The sequence below is a fragment of the Nilaparvata lugens genome, chromosome 1, assembly GCF_014356525.2.
Source record: "Nilaparvata lugens isolate BPH chromosome 1, ASM1435652v1, whole genome shotgun sequence".
Taxonomy (NCBI): Eukaryota; Metazoa; Arthropoda; class Insecta; order Hemiptera; family Delphacidae; genus Nilaparvata; species Nilaparvata lugens.
The window spans coordinates 86,443,035-86,464,304 of NC_052504.1; the positions used below are offsets into that span (position 1 = coordinate 86,443,035).

Sequence of the window (21,270 nt, forward strand, 5' to 3'; positions counted from 1 at the left end):
TTGGCGCCCTTTGAATGTTTCATCAAATACAGTATTTTATTTGAATGAAAGTTGATAATTCAACTAGAAATTATAATCTCAACTATCTTCAAGGATTCAAAAATTCGTCAAATTATGTTTTTTACAAAGAAACGTAACTCAAATCTTTTGTGTGTTCCATGTTGAGTTTTGAATTTGATTCTTCTCATCTATGAGCAAATATATTCCACATTTCATGTACAGAACACGAAATTACATGTGACAGGCATCAATTTGAGTATCCATTATTTGAAATAATCCTTATTATTGCCTTCATTTTCATAAAATATCATGCATGATTGTTTCTTCGCTGTTTATATATTTCCTATTCTATAAGCAGTATTCCGTTTTCTATTAAAATGGTCTGATAATTGATAAATTCATTAATTTTTAGCGATATGTTAGAGTTGAGTAGATGTGCATGTTCAAAATTAGTGTTGTTGTTATATATTATTGTTTATACATTATTTTATAGTGTATTTTGTATTATTTAATTCAATAATTTCACACTTAATTTCTCGAGGTTTCCTGTAATACATAGTCTAGTCTATTTCATTGCCACGATGTACTATTTTCAATTTTTTAATGTCCAGATTTTTGAGACTGATTTAGCTACGGTACTTGAATAAAATGAATTTTATTTATGAGGGCTCATATTTTCATAATTTTAGAATTCATATTATTATTATTCCATCAATATTTCCAGACAGTTCAAGTTGTCTAACGCTCGCTTTTGTAACATGAGTTTCTGTTCAATGTGTCCCATTTTTTATAGTTTTTGTGGTTTTATTAATCTTTACAACTCACATCTCCTATATGAAGGTTTCTTACCTCCAGCTAGCAATTATAATATCTTGGCTTCTTTTTATTATTGGTGCCGCTTCTAATTCTGTGTCATTTTTACCTTTTTTTCTTTTAATCTTGGAGTTTGAGGTGAATATCTGAAGTTGTCCTTTAACTAATTCTTTTCATAGTTAATAATATTCACCACTCTATCTACACTGATTCTTAAGCAGTTATAATCCACCTTATTAATTTTAATTATATTTTCAACTTTCCACTCTAATATAGATGATTTCATGTTGCAGCCCACACCACTAATAACTTTTGGTTTTGTTTCCATTTATAAGTATTTTATAATAATAGACAATTACAAAGACTTTCATTTCCTATTATTTCCAGCTTTCGAATCAGTGCTATGTTCAATTTTTATTTTCTTACTCCCAGTAAATTTCTATTTGATATTATTATTGGCCACATGATTCTCCATTTTAACATTCACCTCTTGTAATTTTCTTGCAAGTCTTCAATGCCCTAATAACATTATGTTTTTGGAAAATATGTTTGTAGTTTGTGTTGCTTTGTAGTCGATTGGTGTATATAAATTTAGGTGGTCTATTACTGCTTGCTCGCTTCAATAAGTATTTTACCATTAAGCCATAATCAAAGGTGGCATTCAGACATTGGTAGCCAAGATCTGAATGCTACAAAGAGAGGATATAATAAATTTTCCAAGTTAGGTGGGTAGGTAGAGTCATAAAGGAAGAAGTTGTATTAGGAGGTAAGTTTCGAGGATAAGGTTGTATAGTTGGGTAGCGTAGAAATTACAACTTCACCGAAAAACCAATAATACCAAAGTATAAACAGTCGTCATATTAGAATGTAACTTCAGCTGGCTTAATACCGGTACCAACTACAGGCCTAAACGGTTGATTGAAATGGATCCAGATCCATCCCAACACTATAACTTTTTCATTTTCCCAACCTCTTCATTCAACTTTTACATTTATTCCAACCGGATCACAAAAAAAACTGATTCAAACTGGAAACAAAAACTTAGTTGAATTAATAACCTTTCTAGAGGTTATACATTTCTGTACCATCTTAAATACTGTTTAATATTAATACTGTTCTGATATGAACCTAACCTATTTTTTAGACATTTTATCAATTTATCAAAATTTGGGAATGGAATAGATTTGGGCCAAGCCTGTTGTTCCTTCCTAATCATATTTATATGATTTGTGATTCTGTCCACGAATAAATGAATAAACAAAACTCCACCATTCCGTACTCACACTATAGTGTTATTCACGTTTTAAAAACAGTGGTTTTTATTGAAAAAAGCATTGTCACGTTTCCTTTTCTACCTCCTTTCATAATAGGAACAGACTTTAATATCATTCTGGTATTCTGGTATTTCTAGTGTTCAAGTCATTCTGGTATATCCGATCTGATATTAATCGTAATAATTATAATCAATTCCATCTCCAATATATTTTATTCGTCAAGAAAATATGGTCTTTACCGAATGATCCGTTATTTATTTATTTATTTATTTATTTATTATTTATACATTGATACATACAATAATCATTTTCAACTATGAATGATTGGGAAAGGAACAACAGGCTTAAAGCCCAAAACTGTTCCTTTCTCAAATTTAGATAGAAATTGTCCAAAAATAGGTTATGTTCACACTACACGTTTTTTGTCCAATTTTGAGTCCAAAATATTTATAAACTAGGAATTTAGAATTTAGGAAAGTTGAAAACCAAATTAAATAATAATACTTCACTAAATCATCACTAATAACTGAAAATACTGTATTAATAATTGAAAATTTTAAAACGCGAAAAGAAACTCAAACGTACTCCTAAAACAACAGCTCGTCAAGAAAAGATGGTCTTTATCGAGTGATTCGTGTTCTTGTGGATATAGTGCTCGCGTAGCAGTCTATTTATAGAGATCCTGGATTCAAACCCTGTTACTAACAAAAGTTCTCAGCCAGGTCACTCCCGTGTTATCAGATGGACATCTCAAAATGTCTGCTAAGTAAGGATAGTCAACGGCTTAAATTATATTATTCAGTCCAAGTGAGACCTCCCGACCAAGGGACTCCTCAACAACAGAAAGCCGTATGAATCTACTAATTTCCTCAACTATGTCTTCACATGATTTAAATGTTCATACATGAGATTAAATCTCCTTATAGGTACTTAACCTATAATATATAGGGTCTGTATAATAAGTAACCGGACTGACCTCAGGAAATTTTTTATTGGCAAAATATTTACAATTTTTTTTAGAAATCTTCAAAGTAGTCCTCATTGGAGTCGATAACACGTTGATACCGGATTTACCAATCGCTGAACGCTCCCTGGAAGTCAGCAACCTCTATGCTGTATTTATTTTACCAATAAAAAATTTCCTGAGGTCAGTCCGGTTACTGATTAAATTAGAATTTAAACATGAAGTATGACAATCGTAAGGCCCATTGACGGCTTGAATCTTATATTCAGGCGAGGTGGGACCTTCCCGCAATGGACTCCCCACCAACAAAAGGCATACGAATTTACTTTAATGAGACGTGTAATGGTTGTAGAGAAATTGAGTAGTGAGGTTTGACTAGCGTAGTAGTGTGAGACGTGCAATTGCATCGTTGGTGTGTTGGCGAGCAGGGCCGGAGGGCGGCCGGGGGGAGAAGGGCGAGTCTGGGCCGACGGGGCCGCCAGGGCAGCCGGGTGAAAAGGGCGCCCGAGGCAAACGCGGCAAACGGGTAAGACAGATCCGCCTCAAACCCCTAGCAACGCAACATGCTGCAACTCTCTACTCCTGTCGCATGTCTTGGTTCGACTTTGATTCAATTATGGTTTCGTCATTCTTCCCATAAAATGGATGTAGGCCCTACAGAATTTGATGAAATTTTTATGATATGAAATAAATATTGGAAATAGTTCTGAAAAACTACTGTATAGAAATAACTCAAATTTTTACAAAGTAGAATGGGAATAATAGCATAGGTATTGGAGAAATTAGAAATTATTGTAGACAAGGCTCCATTTATTATGATGAATTTCTTGTGATGGTTTCTTGATCCATTCCGAGCTGCGATGTATTAACACACTTTTTTCTACGTATTTCACACGACATGCAGTCAAATATTTAAGTAAATAATCAAAATCTTTTACTTACTGACACGGAGTGATCCGTGGTCTAGTGGATAGAGTGCTTGCGTAGCAGCATAGAGATCCCGGGTTAAAACCCTCTCACAACCAAAAGTTTTTTAACCAGATCACTCCCGTGTTATCAGATGGGCACGTTGTACTGTCGGTCCCGGCTGAAGTATGACAGACGTAAGGCCCATTGACGGCTTAAATTCAGGCGGTGGGACCTTCCCGCAAGGGACTCCCCACCAACAAAAGCCATACGAATTTACTTTTTTTTACTTACTGACAGTCACTGTTGAAAATGATCGCGAGACGGTCGAAAGAACTACAGTCAGTAAGTAAAAGATTTTGATTATTTACTTGAATATTTGACTGCATGTCGTGTGAAATACATAGGAAAAAGTGTATAAATTTCTTGTTCGGTACCCTATACAGTACGGTACGTACAAATTAGCTATATAAAGCAAGTTACACACACATCGATTTTTGGACGTACGATTTTTATTCTTATAAATTCTACCAGATTGAATGGAACTTGATCACATCATGAATTTTCAAGTTATGTTCAATCTAATAGAATTAATAAGTGGCAAAAATCATACGTCCAGAAATCGATGTTTGTGTAACTGGTCTTAGTTCCCAATCTCTTCAAATTGTAGGTTGAATTTTATGGAACTGGAATATTTTTTACCGTACAAGAAAAATATTTTTTATCATACAAGAAAAATAGATTATTATAATTTGAAGGGTTTGAATGAATATCTTAATCTTAGATTTGAGCTTTCAGCCGACCGAATATATTGTTGTTGCCAGATTTAGTGAAATTCAGATTTTCTTGCGGTTGCATTTGGGCTTCCATATTATGTGAGTGATTATAATAAATTATACACTGCTGATGTCACACTAGTAAATGCCTGACAAGATAGAATTCAATCACAATAATTATCGTACATAAATTTCAAATATATAATTCAAATTTCAATTGATTAAATATTGAAAGTCGAAACATCTCTGTTTCTGAAATAAATTTCTCCCCATCCATAAAAATATCAAATTGTACAAGCAAATTTACTGTGAAACCTCAATTTTCTTTGCAATTCTTTGTTAATATTATTTTAAAAATACACTCTTTCATATAACTGTTGAATTCCCGAATAAAGATTTGAGTCGTTCGCAATTATATGAAAATGTTCCTTCAACAGTCTGGTAAATCCTCTTTAACTTCTATTGTCCTATGAATCAATTATCAACAACTAAACAACGTTCAAAGTCAGTGACAATCTTGGGAAAAGACTTTTAAGAATCAAGAGGAGGTGAATCAAAGTCGAAACATTGCTTGCATTATGATACATCGAACTGCATTTGTTCTGTCCTCTTGTTTGCATTATGGCTTGTCAACTATGAACTTGGAATATTGATGTATTTTTATGCCCATTTTGTATGCTATAAAATCGTGCTCCATTGAGGAATCGTTCAGAATACAGCACGCAAATATCGATAAGCTATTTCTATTTGGGGGTTTTCATAATTTATATTTTCCTAATTTGTATAATTCTTATAAGAATTACAGGTCAACGTCTGATCATCTGAGAAACAACTCATCATTGTGAAAATAATGAGTTTGGATTCATTATTTTTGTAAATTGTTGATTTTTGTATTTTAGTTGATAATTTATTTTTAGTTTTTGGATCCTGGAAATAACAGACGTCTGCTACCTCTGGTATGATGAAATGGTCGGCTGATAGGTCTGTACCTAATCTAATTAGGAAAATTATTGTTTCAAATTTGACAGATTCATAATTTCTTGTCATTATACTTGTTTATACTTTCCATTTTTTTGCCACAATACTTTTATCATTGCATTTTTATCTATTTAGAATAAATCAAATATGATTTGGAATATTAAACTTTAAGAATGGAAGTCTTTAAAACTCAACTAATAGAAATGCCGTTCTCATGAATTCCATTTTTCAAAGACATAGATATCTCAATAATAATTATAAATTCCTCATCAGGTTACAATCGTAACTAGTTTCTTCTGTGAATCTTATTCATTAAAACTATAAAAAATTTAAAATCAATCATTCACTTATTGTATAGCCTACTTAGTCCAAATACAATATAAAATTATTTATTGTTTTATATAACAAACAATAAGTCAACCAATACACATTTCAAGTTGTAGTTCATTCATGCATCATGTAGAAAACCTACAATATTAGTTGAAAAACAGCTCAACTGAATTCCTCAATGTTCATCAAAAGATTATTATTCATTGCAATTTTAACGGCTGCCTAAATTATTAAATTATTTGTGTGAAATTAGAAGCATTCAATATTTTGGGCTGAAATCACTTCCATAGATGATCCTAAGTACATCAGCAATTTGTTTCAGAAAATGAAATTTCTCTTTTAAATAGGAAATATTCTCCACTTTTTAAGATTGAATTACTTTACTTCTTAAATCTAATTTGAGTATGATATAATAGCACTCTATTACATTATAATTTTTTGGAAATAAACCATAATTGATTTCAATTACTGCATATTTAGATTCCCAGATACTTTATTAGTTTACAATTAATTACAAATGCAATGCTCTATATTCATAATTTGTATGTGACCTGCATGATTGAGTATAATGAATGAGACTTGGATAAAAATGTTATGTTTTTAAACGAGATTTTGATGCAGATTTGTTTTTTGCAGGCGATCGAGGTGAGCAAGGGCTGAGAGGTCCCCCTGGAGGCAATGGCGTGCCTGGAGTGGCAGGGCCTCAAGGACCTCCTGGATTACCGGTATTTATTCATTTATTTTCATTTCATTGAATTTGAAAAACTACTAGTAGTTCTACAGGAGTAGGCTATATGGGTATAAGAGGAATCAGGTCAAGAATCTTCATTTTTATGAAAAATACCTTCACAATAAAGCAAATGACTCCCATTGTGATAGTTATACTGGACCACATTACATGATTTTTCTATCAAAACAAAGATTATTGACTCTTTTTATTACACAAAAAGTAGTCATTTCTTGAGAAACAGATAGAAGAGGGTTCTAGTTAGTTCAATTGAATACGATTGAGTAGGTCTATTAAAATACATAAAAAATTCATTTGCAGGATTATTATTGTTTGAATTGGTCAATTATTGGTCAATGATGTTACAGCTGTTATATAGCTATGGTGAATCCAAATGACACAGATAAAAATTCAATAAGCTTTTCGCTGCGGGTTCCATTATTTATTTTATATCTCAGCAAAACTCTAATTTGCCTGCAGCAAAAGCAAAATTTCAAAATTCCAAGTGTTTCAAATTAAACCCTATATAAAGTCTTGAAGTAGGCATGATTGATGAAATGTATAAATGTGTCTATGAGTGTATCTTCAAAACCAGACATTTTGTTGTCACCGAATCATGATGTGTAAAAGATAATAAATGAAATGAAAAAAAGAAAGTATTGTTTTGGATGGTTCTATCGCAAAAAAGGTCCTCTACACTTACTGAAACTGAAACCTTCTAATCGTGACTAAGTTATTTGTTTATAATTTTTTGAACTTTTTCAAAGATGAAAATTCTAATCTTTGTTCATTCAACAGGGTCATTCGGGTCCAAAAGGAGAGAAAGGAGACTATGGCGATATTGGACCGCCAGGCTTGATGGGTCCTCCGGGTTTACCTGGACCTCCTGTAAGTATAAATTCCTCATTCTCTCACCCTTTTTATTCTAATACAAGTCCAAAAAATCACGATTAATTAAAAAATAAATTGTTACATGTGTGTCACAACTGCTTTGCTGTGAAAAGAGAATATAGTTGATTCTCATGGGAGTATTAACATATTTGTGGTCTGTCAATGTGTGAAAACTACTGTAAGAATCTATGTAAATCATTCAGCTTTCCAATGATTTTTTGCTCTACTAGGGAGGAAGAGGATGTCATTGGTTCGTATGTGAGTGTTTACCCATTTTCAGTCTGCTAATTTGTAAACACTCACAAAAACCAATGCTATATTTTTCAGCAGAAAATCATTGGAAAGCAAGTTTTGCTATAAAATTAGCTCAATATCTGTGAAAAATGAGTAAATTCCCAGTGATTGATAGAATAAATTGAGGAATACTATCAATCACTGAATGACCCTCATTTTAAAATTTGTTAATTTGACCTTGACCTCCTTTTGAATTTAGTGGGAGGGGATCAAGACCTTGAATAAAATTCAATTTGTGCGTTCAATTTGTAGCTGTCAGCAGTTCGTTGACCCCCGGTCCACTTCATTGGCAAATTGAATCAATTTATGGCTTCCTCATTGGCTGTTATTGCTTTTAAAATAGTTGAACTACAACTCTAGATGTGATTTGATTTTTGAGTTCCGATTGTGGCAAAAGGAGTTAACCATCTTGATTTTATTTTAGTAATAAAGTAATTCAGGATTTATATGGTTTGATTTCTAGTGTGACTGGATATGGAAATTTGGGTAGGATAATATGGACATTTTTCTGATGTTTCAGTAGGTACTGTACATCTGAAACATTATAGAGGCATTTCAATGATAGATAAGGAACGATTGTTCATACTTCCATTGGAATGTGCAGTTATTAAATATTTGGAACAAAACTTTGATGGTTTTGTATCAGGGGCGATGGAAATATTTCAATGGAACAAAATCGCATTCTATTAGAAGACTAATTGATGATTGAATATAAATAATATTCTAAACTCGCATTACTTTTGATTTATATAGGAACGATTGTTCATACTTTCATTAGAATGTGCAGTTATTAAATATTTGGAACAAAATTTTGATGGTTTTGTATCAGGGGCGATGGAAATATTTCAATGAAACAAAATCGTATTTTATTAGAAGATCGTATTTTTTTAGTGGATAGAGTGCCTGCGTAGCAGCATAGAGATCCCGGGTTCAAATCCTCTCAATACCAAAAGTTTTTTAACCAGATCACTCCCGTGTTATCGGATGGGCACGTTAAACTGTCGGTCCCGGCTGAAGTATGACAGTCGTAAGGCCCATTGACGGCTTAAATTATATATTCAGGCTGTGGGACCTTCCCGCAAGGGACTCCCCACCAACAAAAGCCATACGAATTTACTTTTTTATTAGAAGACTAATTGATGATTGAATATAAATAATATTCTAAACTCGCATTACTTTTCCACTGTTACCTTATTGCTCCCTAAATCCTAATAGATTAATCAACGTTTCGATCAGAATTTGTATTCCAATCTGATAAAATAATCTAGAGCTACATTGTAGTTCTAATTACCGGTCACTAGTTAATTCCCGGTACTTCTTTCATTAATATGAAGATGTAGATTGACATTTCAGAAACACACCAATAAAAGATGTATTGTTGCAATTTGACCACCCTGATAATTTTTGTATTGTTTTTCTCTATATTCCTTGTTCTTTGTTAACAGGGCTACCCAGGACAGAAAGGGGAGAAAGGAGACAAGGGAGAATCGGTGAGTTGCCCAAATGCTTATATTATGTGGTCAATTATTTTCTGATTTTCATTTAATTCAGTATTGTTTAGACTTGTATTGGAAGTGACTCGATTATCACTTACATTACGTATTAGAAAATAATATTAAAAAAGGTTGTACCTTGGAGAAAACATAGCATAATAGCATATGCTATATTTTCCCTGTGGTTGTTCTCCATAAATTTTGCTTATGCAATGCGATAGCTTTGCATAAATACTCGCATTGAAAATTATGAAGCTCAATATCAAAGTTATAACTTTTATAATCTTCATAAAAGTGTTTTCATATAACCTCATTTGGACTATTTTTATCAAAATTATGGAGAGAAACCGTTTTGTGTTCATCCTGTTGATTCTCTCCCAATCATTAATATGATATTGTGATTGTGAAATGTAATAAATTAATAATAATATGAAAATGTTTAGAGTCTAAGTATTTGAAATTTAAATAGATTTTCTTGAGCAATCAATTTTTGTTGTGAGAATCTTCAATTAGAATAATAATATAAAGAAATGAGTAGATAGGAGAAATTGATACAAGTGTATCGCAAAAGATGTAACAGCTTAATACAATAGATTCTACATGAAATCACTTCACTTGTATGTGCTCAACAATATCAGCTTCTCTGTACTAAGTTAATTCCAATGGTGAGACAGACTCACATATTGAAAGAAAATTTGAAAAGAGAAAAAGTTCACGACTGTCTGATGATCCAGAGGCTATATTTGAGATTCTTGTCACATATTGATATAATACATACAAAGAGAAAGTACTAGAATTATGATTTTGTGACTATTTCTAATCGTCTGGAAATGTTCTATTGACTTGATCTCATTGAGTGATCACACTATTCATTAATAATTCTCATCAATTATGATTTTGTGACTATTTCTAATCGTCTGGAAATGCTCTATTGACTTGATCTCATTGAGTGATCACACTATTAATTAATAATTCTTATCAATTATGATTTTGTGACTATTTCTAATCGTCCGGAAATGTTATATTGACTTGATCTCATTGAGTGATCACACTATGCATTAATAATTCTTATCAATTATGAGAATGGACAGTTTAAAAATGATCTCACTTCCATTTTATATTGGCATAGTCTATCAGAATACAATATTTTTCTATGTTGCCTTCTACAAATATCTATAATAATATACATGTTTTTCTTTCCTGACACCGCTTTGGGCTACCAGAAATACAAGAAACTCAGAAGACGACAGGTAATATTTTGATTTTCCATTTATAAATTTGATTAGAATACATTTATAGGCTAATGATGTTTTTAATCAAAGAGAACAATATACTTTCTACTAATCATATTGAAAAAAAATCGAGCGTATCAAATAAAGTAACTTTGAAAATTAACTAGGTACAAATTTTCTTGTTTTCAAACTCATTCGATTTTTCTCTACAACTCGAACAACGTTCGTTATATATGAGAGATGATCATCTCTCATATATAACAATTCACAATTCTCAATGCGTTACAAACTCTCATTTTTACAATCAATGTTTGTGTTGTCAAACATGATTATCAGATTTTGTAATTACAGTAACTGGATTATAAAAATTCAAAATTCAATGAATTAATCTGTTTAAATTTTTGTCACTCACAATTTTTCAGATCAACAAATCAGTTCAAATTAATTCAACTTAGCTTGAAATTTTACAAAATGCCCTTTCAATGCGAGCCAACACAATGAATAACCGCGTTTTGGACTAACTCTAGTTGTTTTTAGTCCAAGTTGAACTGAGTCTTGTGGAATCTTCCTTGTAGTTATATTTAGATCTTATTAAATAAATACATTTAGCTGAATTGCTCGCAATGAAGGTAGCCTATTTTTGTAGATATTTGTTTCTGACTAGAGCTATAAGCTTTGGGATAAATAAATGATTATTTTCCCCAATGATTTAATTCTTACAAAAAAATTTTAATTGTGATTAGATAAAATTATACCATGGTGATTCTTATTGTAATAGTGTTGGTATTGAACAAGATTTGACATCAATTTGATACACCTTGGAAATGAAAATTTGAAATTAATATAGGCTAGTTATTCTTGTCAATAATCATTATTGTATTTTACCAATGTTTCATTATTTGTTTTGAAACCCCAGGAATTTTTGGTATGTAAATTGAAATTGATTTGTGATCTGTGTTGTTGAGTGTTTGTAGTTTTAGTGTTGATTATCAGTCAAATTTTGCACAAATTCAAATTTAATTAATGCATAAATATTCAATTTTGTAGAGTGTATGACGAGTGTGTAAATTGGAATTTTTTCTCCGTTGTCTCTTCTAATAAAGGTCTTATATTGTTCTTCTAGAAAACTTAGTTTTTTGAATTTCAAATCTATTTATGAATGAAAAATTGGAGTTATTCGTAATAAGAAGAAAGTAGTTAGTTTCTTATTATCTTGTCTTTCTCTAAGTTTTTGTTTTGAGAGTGGAGTACCGTATTGCTCGATGGAAATATTATTCAAGTATTGAAAATAAGTTTTGTTATTGTATTTTATTTGAAACTTCCAATTCAAATGGAATTAATTGAAATAAAAGAAGAAATCAAGTTCAGATCAATTCATTAGATACGTTTATTAGTGCTTCAAAACACATTATATCCAAAACTAATTTCACAGTATGTGATAATTGAAAATTTTCAAATAAAACTTTCACTTCAATTCGTAGTATACCGTACAGAATATATATTATCAAACATCATAGTAGACAAATTTCGTATTTTTACTAGAAATGAGTTATAGGCTGTTTATGTAGTTTGAGCTATTTATATCTAGACCTATATATATTTAGATTTGTTACTCAAGTTTATTATATGTAAGCTACCGTGAAACGTGTTTTTGTTTTAGCAATCAAGTCTTGAACAAGTTGAAGAAGACTTTTTTTTCTGTAGCTGCTATTTACATGTGTGGTATAGTTTACTGTTTAGAATAGTTAGTTTGTTACTCATTACTTATTACAGTTTTGTATTTGTCATTAATTTTGAAATCAAGTCGAGAATTTTATTCAAACGATTGACTGGAACTTAAACACAGTCTTGTGTTACAGTCTATACCTAAAATGCTGATTTCGTAAAATGTATTATTTGTTTGATTTACTGTGACCCGTTTATAAAATACCTGGAATTTTGTGTTACAAATGTTTTTGATTTTTCAGGGAGATGGAACGTTTGAGGGATTCAAGGGAGAGGCAGTGAGTATTTGAAGAAAAACTATAAATTCTGCAAGAAAGTTGTAGTTTTAGTAACTAACTGTCCTTCAATTCATTGATAATTGAATGATCGTTTATCGAATAACAACATTTGAATTCTTCTCATCTCCAACTTCGTAATTATATTTATATTTCAATTGACTTGATGTATTCAACTCTATTTATTCGTAACCTGAACTATTCAGAAATTCATTCCTAAAAGTTAGTGATTTTATCTCATTTCTAAAATGATTGATTTTCCAACCTTAATCAATGAAAATGATTTATTCTGTGAGTTGATAATTGTAAAGCATTATCTTTATTTGAATAGTTTCAGTGCCATAGAATAGGCTATCTATCTTAATACATTAAAAACCGTATCATGTATATGAGATGAAATCATATTGACAGTAATATTGATCCGATAATCGCCAACGTATAATTTGCTTAATTTTCCTATTCTCAGAACGTATTCTATTCAATAATCAAGATTCTTTATTAATAATACTTTACAAAATTCTTGGTCTTGAAGTCTCCAGTTAGAAAAAAAAAAATTATTTATTTTTTACAATGCAAATGACACTAATGTAATAACATTGAAAGATGAAATAATAAGGTAGTCCTAGAAGGTACTATTCTAGAATAGTTGAAATATTCAATATTTTGACTTATCTACAAGGCCTATATGGTCATAAAAACATGTATTTAATTTGAAATTATTCATTGAACATAATTTATTATCTATGTACATAGGAAAGTGGCCCAACGACTCGACTTCCGTATTCATTTGATGTAAATGATTTGTTGGCTTTGAAATTTGTTGAGTTTCAAATTTTGTGATTACAGATAGTGGGTCCTCCCGGTCCACCAGGGCCCCCAGGATCGGCGGGATTACAAGGACCCCCTGGAATTAAAGGAGACAGGGGGATGGACGGTGCCAAAGGGGAGCCTGTAAGTAGAACTCTGCTCAATTTCTAGATTTCTGTGATTGCGGTTTGAAAATATAATAGAATTAAATAAATAATTATCACAAAGTAATTGAATGAAACAAAGACAGTATTTCATTGAAACGTAATTTCAGTTGTATTTCATTGAAATTGATCAGATGCGACCTGAAAACTCTGACACCAGACCTGAGCCAGCCAGGTCACTCGATATTATTATTGAAACGTATCCAGATACACAGTTAAAATTTTGTAGCCTACAAAACGGATTATTTTTCTCGTCCAATTTGTAAAGCATGAGTGCTCTATCATTCAAAGTACTTTAGCATTGATAATTTTACTTGAAATATGAATGTTAACCAGATAAGTTCAAAATTCTAGTTGATTCATTTTTTGAACTTGAAATTGTGTGTAAATAAAATCATCAACTCAAGATATAACCTCAGGATCATTTATTTTTAATTAAGGTTAAAATAAGTTTTGGGCGTATTCCTGTTGTTTTCACCTAGATGTATCTATTGTCTATGAATGAATAAATATATGTTTTGAATGAAAAAGACTAAGAAATTGTCAAAAACCACAGATTTATTGATACTTAGAAATAACGGTTTCGATTATTACACCATTGTCAATCTCTGATAAACTAACCTGGTGTAATAACCGAAACCGGTCTTTAAGTATCAATAAATCTGTGGTTTTTGACAATTTCTTAGTCTTTTTCATTCAATATGAATAATTACCACAATATCAACTTCTCAACTACAGAAAAAGTGAATATATATGTTTCAAATTTGAATAAGTATTTATGTTGCTACCATTAAACCTCTAGCCTGGTAAATTTACAAATTAATAACAAAAAATAAGAATGGGAAAGCCTTTTGGCAAAGAGCTATTCATCAGGATGGTATAAAATAAATATTCGAGAAATTGTACACTTTAGGCTCAAATTACTCTATGAAACCAAGCTTTGATACCAGGAGTGAGGTCAGATTTTAGTGTCTCAGTGGTGTCCACCAAAATCTGATTTCTCGATTGGTTTTTTTAGTCTAATGAGCCTCATATAAGAACTAATAACTCGCTTAGTGGGGTAGCAATAACTGTTAACGACCGGTTGGGGAGTGAAGGATCGTTGTTCCCACTCCTGGTGTCTCAATGTGGTGTACCAGTCAAGTTTCCTACTCTAATTCAATATTATGATACATATATGAATTATCTTTGTATCATTTATATAATTTATTCGTTTCGTATGTGCAGGGTGAGAAAGGATCGAAAGGAGACCCAGGGCCCATGGGATTACCTGTAAGTATTCAGCAACTAAATAAATAAGAACTAGGCTTTTCAAAATTTTCAAGACTTCTGAATTATGATTTAAGCATTGCAATTTTATATATTCCACGTCGATTACCAACAAGAATGTTCTTCCATTAATCCATTAAAATCTATTTTCCATTTACAAATTTTACATATTTTTGTACATTTTACCATCCTATAATATATTGAAATTCATATTTTTTAATACCAATAATCTAAAGTATAACAAAATCAACCTTTTTCTCCTACTATATTAACACTTGATAGTGATTTAAATTGATTGCCAGTCAGTATAGCGGAGACAACTAAAGGTGTGTACAGATTTACGCGCCGCGAACATGAGCAATTCATTTTTAATCAGCTGATCCCAAGCTTTTTATATCTGTATCTTACCGTTTCTGTAAAAATACAGATATAATCAGCTGATTAAAAGTGAATTGCTCATGTTCGCGGCGCGTATATCTGTACACACCTTTAGACCTCATTTCGCTCGGTCAATAATCTATTAACTACTTTTGTGGATGGGTATGAGGTCTGCATAAGCCTTAGGCTTGTGCGTGGTATACGCACCTTTGATAATCGGATAAAAACCCCCTTCCTTACCCAGCTACGAATAATCTTCTCATCCTCAGATGTTTTACACTCCTGAACAATCCCTAGTTTAGGAGTAAAAATAGATGCAGTCCCAGGACGACTAAATCAATCAAGAATATTAATTAAAAAACCTGGATTATTTACTGGTAGACGTTGGACACTTCAATATACTAGCGCTACGTGGTCGCGGGTTTGAATCTCGACGATAGGAATGGTTATTTTATCATCTCATCCAATCACCCTTGAACTTTCCATTACCCACGCATAAGCTAAATGCTCGTGTGGGCTTTATCTACAACTGGTGTCAATGTTTTTGGTTGGTAATAATACTAGTAATATATTATTCAATCATACAATAAAGCCAGAAACTATACAGTTTATCGCTAAATGCTAGAATCAGTAGGATGTACACATGAGAAGCCAGAAATGACAGCCACTTGAAAATTCATTGAAACTTTTTCTTGAGATATACAATTTTTTAGTCATACAATACAGCCAGAAACTACACAATTTATTTCCAAATACAAGAAACAATAGGATGTACACATGAGAAGCCAGTCCTGACTGCCACTTACAAATTGCCGTGCTACCAATTTGATCCAAATAGGTTTGATATTTTTCACCCATCACCTAAAGAAAGTCATCGGTGGAAAGTCAGATGTTAAGTCCAAATATCGATTACACCGATATTTACTATCAAGTTTTATTGATATTTTGAATATCGAATTAAAGATTCGATTTTTTACTGAGAAAATGTAATATTACAAAATTTATTGAAATATTCTTTTTTGAGATATTTGTAATGGTTTGATTGTATTTTTCAGGGTCCAATGGGTCTGAGGGGGGAGGCTGGAAGGCCTGGAGACTTTGGCAAACCGGGACAGACGGTAAGGCCGGCATTTTCCTAACCGCTAAGCGACCCATCGCGCCTAACCCCCACCTAACAGACTAACAAACAAACAAACATACAAACAAACCGCCTCCAGCACTCAGCTCACCTCACCAAACACTAACATCAGCAACAAATGTAATGCGAGGTGTCAAAATTTATCAAAAATAGTTTTTCGCGTGCTGATAAGTGTTCTAGTAATTCTAACAACACTGCCCACGTTACTGGATCTGCGCCTCAAAATATCGTCATACAACATGAATCATCATGGTAGCGTTACCAGGATTCTTTCGCTACCAGGATGAAAGAATAATCCTGATAACGTTTACGTCGCTGAAAATACTTGAGAAGACGTTTTGAAACAAACCATAGACATTATTAACGTTAAGTATAGCGATTTTTATACTATGTAAAGTTAGTGTATTACGGTAATATTTCCATCCAGTTTTATGAGAATGTACTTATTATATACAAATTACATGAATGTGATTTGTCTGATAATGTAATTTAGTCCTTTCTATTTATCAAGTTGATGTAAAACAGGGACAGTTATAGGTATTGAATTATCCATCCAAGAAAATAATCATAATTGAAGTTTCTGCCTCACTACTATAAATTAAGAAATATGTACTCCACCCCAATCTCAATAAATCGTCCAAATAAATTGTAAAATTCTTGAAAATCACTTAGCTTCAGGCTCTGATTATAATAATTGTTGGTCAGTCTACATGGATTTTTATGAAACCAACTAGTTCTAAACAAAATGTCAGCATAGATCTATTTCCATCTATTTATTTACTTTCACGAGAAATCACTGAATGGGAGAGAAAAACTAAGGATACTCCTTGTACTATTTCTCTCCCAAATTTGGATGACATTTTAAAAGTCCGTAATGAGGTTATAATTCCACTTCTCTGAAATTTAGATGGAGTCAATCAATGTTTCTCAAGCCATTCTCTTCATATACTTACAATATTATTATATTATTTTCATTCTAATGAACTTGTAAAGTAAGTTAGCATTGATTTTATTCATTTCTGACGCTTCACTCCATTTGTTATTCTAATATTCCTAGATATTTCTCAATTATCAACATTTCTGAGTTTAATTTTTTTTTCAAAGAAATGTGAAATCGAAGAGAAAAAGTGTGTGTATATGTGAGTGTGTGAGTGATAGTGTGGAAAATAAAAATAGTTGTATTCACACATGTAAATATACTTATTAATTATGCGTGTTCAAAGTTTCTATGTATTTCCATTGATTTACAATGAAGTCTATTTCTAAGATCAATGTTCAAATACTTATTTCAAATTACCTCTTTCGATGTTGATTTCAATAATCAAACTAAACTATATGTTATTGACTGTAAATAATTATATTCTAATAAGTATGATACATTAATTCAACTTTATCAATCTATACCTCTATTTATAGCGTATTGTGGTAATCAAAGTACAAGGATTTAGAATGGAATAATGTTTATGGTGGATGAGAGTGTGTATGTACTTAATAGAAAGAATAGACTGAATAAACTAGACACATTAAGTGCAAATTTCTGATGAAATACTTTTTTTCTATATTTTTCTCTCTTATTATTCTATTCATGATTTGTTTTTCAAGGCTTGAATAGAATACTTTCAAATCAATTCAATAGGTAGTTCATATCTACGATGTTTGCTACCGTAACACACCTGGGAATTAAAATATTGTATTTTCCTTTAAGGTTTTACAGATTGCACAACCATTACAGTCACGTAATCAATATTCACAACCTCAAATAACTCTCAAAATACAATGACAATGGATAGATCAGAAGGTTAAGGAGGAAATTCGCCTAAATCAATTTCGTCTATATGGAAGACCTTTTTGACAGAACTTGGTCATCAATTTTTTTATTGAATTCAACCTGTTTAATTGAATATGAAACAGTTGAAATGTTCAGTTTGAATAGTTCAATTTCTAAAATACTCAGTGAAGTGAAATACTATTTATTTTTTGACTTATTGTTGGAAAAAAGTCTAAAAAAGTCCAATTCAATCAGCAGTTGAGATAAAACTTCAAACATTATTTTAAATGCTAATTAAGTGTAGTTCATACAGTTTTCACACATATATTTCAATTTCGAGAATTGCAATTGAAATAATCTCTTTCCTGATATTTCCAATCCATAATTTTGTTCTCAGTTTCATTACTTTGAAGCGGGGTAGGAACTGCTGTAATTCGAGGTTTTTAACCATTTTCTACATCAAAATTCATGGTAGATCTGATCAATCTATATCTCCTATTTATCACAGAATTTGTCTTTTTAAATAATTAGTTCAGCATAGTTATTTCTGGCTATTTATCTTCTATTCAATAGTGATTGAACTGATATCATGAATGTAGCTTATATTTTTCTACAATAGCTCTATACAAATTGCATTACTATTGAGAGATTGTTGTTCGAATATGTTGTAATTTGGATGATTCAACAATTTTAATAATAATTACATAATTGTAATAGTACAGACTGCTTAAGCTGTGTCTTGTTACAACTGGATTGTTAGTTGCTTAAATATTCAAATTATTGTGGAAATTAGATAAAAGAAGATTGTGAGATAGAAGAAGAAGTGAGTGAAATAAAAGTTAAAGAATAAAGGGTGAATATGTAGAAGAACGAGTATAATGTGAATGTATGGAAGGGTGTGTGAATATTATCAAAGTTGATAAATTTAAGGAAAGTCTTTGAATCTGGAAGGACTTTCTTTTAAAGGATTGCAGACTAGGTAGTCCAGTGAAATTGGGACAGATTCATGAAAACATTCCGGCTAATTGTACCGGTAGGCCTACATCATTTTTCGGTTTCTATAATGACTTTGATTCTGTAGAGAATTTTAATTTTTAATGACCTGTCCATCGATTTTAATCTTAATGTATTGATAAATTTTTCAATTCTGTTAAAAATAGGAACAATTCTGTCTTCGAATTTTATAAATGTTTGCCTCTGGCAGCTTTATAATTTTTTGAAAAAAAAAATCAGAAACGTTAGGTTCATACCACAATTTTGATCTTGAAGATTGAGTATGGGATTATAAAAATTCCCCTATCAATACCATTTGAAAGATTTCAATTATTTCTATGGAACAGCTTTCAAGAGAAAAAATATTTTCTTCAAGAGACATGAATTTGTCTTGATTCCTTGGACTTGTGTACAATGCTAGAACTCCCTTAATTGATACCTCTACCATTGTGTGATTTGCCATGGTCGTTTAGTGTGTGTGAATGTCAATACATTTAAGTGAACTCAACTCTGTAATATATATTATATAAAATTTAATGATTGTTATGATATTGTATTTAAAATTGTAATATTAAGCTTTGCCAGCTGTCATTATTTGTATAAATGTGTCATGCCATAGATTGAAAAGTGTTCTATGTGAAATCAATAAAACACCGGAAATTCTATTGAAACGAGTCATTCAATTTATAGATCAGATAACAGATTGTAAAAAGTTGAGGGAGATCAAATATTGCATTAATATTATTTATTGGAGAGCAGTGTCAATCTGGATAACTGTTATCTGTAAATACTGGATCATTTGGAATAAATTTTATTATTCGTCAGTGAGTCGATTTAATTCCAATGCTTAGTGTCCATATCATCTAGATAGGAATTTACCTGTGAAGTTTGAAACAAAATATTGGAGTTGCATATTATTAAGATACATTTATTAATTATTCAGTTTTAAATTTCATTGAAATCAATCATTTTTCAATCACTTCGAATTTAAGAAAATTAGCCTACCTATATAATCGAGCCTACCGTCGTATGGAATAGGTCAAAGTAGAATCTTTCCATGAAGCTTCTGAAATACTGTTTAATACTGTAGTTCCATTCAGAAAACATGCATCTCATAGAGCTACATCAATTGTAGTGAAATCACTATAATTTCTTAACCCCATTAGGCCACTAAATAATTTTTTATTCATTCAAATAAAATGAACAGAAAATAAATATAAAATTCAAAGTTATACTTTAGAGATTCAGTTATTTGATGGAAATATCGTGATTTATGTGTAAAAAAAATTCAATGTATTGTATTTGTGCAACAAAAACTGTGACTTTGAGACTCAAACTCCTTACTCCAATATTTGAAAAATGAAAGTAGATTTCTAGATCGTGTTTAGTGTTTAAAATCTGATGTAGTATAGACAGGAATGACACAAATGAAGGTCTAAACTAATTTTATTTGGATGCATTTCCTTTCTACGTTTTAATCCTCGATAGTTTTGAAGTTATACTTTTATTCCTGAAAGAATTTTACGTCTGTGAGTTACAACTCAGTTTAAATATGTAGGCTATTAATTTAATTTTCATATGTTATTAATTTAATTCTATTAGTATAAGCAATTCATCAGGAAGGAATTTTACATCAGTAAGTTGTACATTAGTATTAATTTTGTTTTTCCTTCAATTCTTCTTTTCAAGTTTTCAATGATTATTTCTGTTTTCTTTCAATTATCTACTAAACTTGTTTCTGTGAGGATAGTGTTCTAGGAGGCTGAAGGCATTCTTGCAGCACTAACCACCTGATAACTCAATCTCTCATATTAATTACACGGCCTGATTTAACTTGATATTACGGTTGGGTGAGTTCATTTCTTTTGTTTTGTCTTGCTTTTGTATTTTTTGTCGTTGCTCTTCTTATTTTGCATTTTCTGTATTTTTTGATCGCTTATGGTGTGAAATCTTCTGTTATCTTGAATTGCATTTTGTAGTTTTAATTGCATATTGGTTTCAGTTCACTAGCGTATGTATAACAGTATCAGCTTTTTATTGCTTGGATTATTAAATCTACATTGTTCTCATAAGAT

General features: G+C 31.2%; 1 protein-coding gene across 9 annotated transcripts in view; it reads left to right on the top strand.

Annotated features, from left to right (window-relative positions):
- The window catches only part of LOC111057005 (collagen alpha chain CG42342), a 425,109-nt gene that overhangs the window by 389,798 nt on the left and 14,041 nt on the right, over positions 1-21,270 (top strand). For all 9 annotated transcript variants that reach the window (XR_005570340.1, XM_039419455.1, XM_039419462.1 and 6 more), the window contains 8 exons: positions 6,678-6,766; positions 7,567-7,656; positions 9,399-9,443; positions 10,670-10,696; positions 12,646-12,681; positions 13,525-13,629; positions 14,877-14,921; positions 16,352-16,414. Coding sequence is in view for 8 of the 9 variants with exons in the window: in XM_039419455.1 (XP_039275389.1) it covers positions 6,678-6,766; positions 7,567-7,656; positions 9,399-9,443; positions 10,670-10,696; positions 12,646-12,681; positions 13,525-13,629; positions 14,877-14,921; positions 16,352-16,414 (500 nt within the window). In the remaining variant the exon portion in view is untranslated. The remainder of the gene's footprint in view (positions 1-6,677; positions 6,767-7,566; positions 7,657-9,398; positions 9,444-10,669; positions 10,697-12,645; positions 12,682-13,524; positions 13,630-14,876; positions 14,922-16,351; positions 16,415-21,270) is intronic.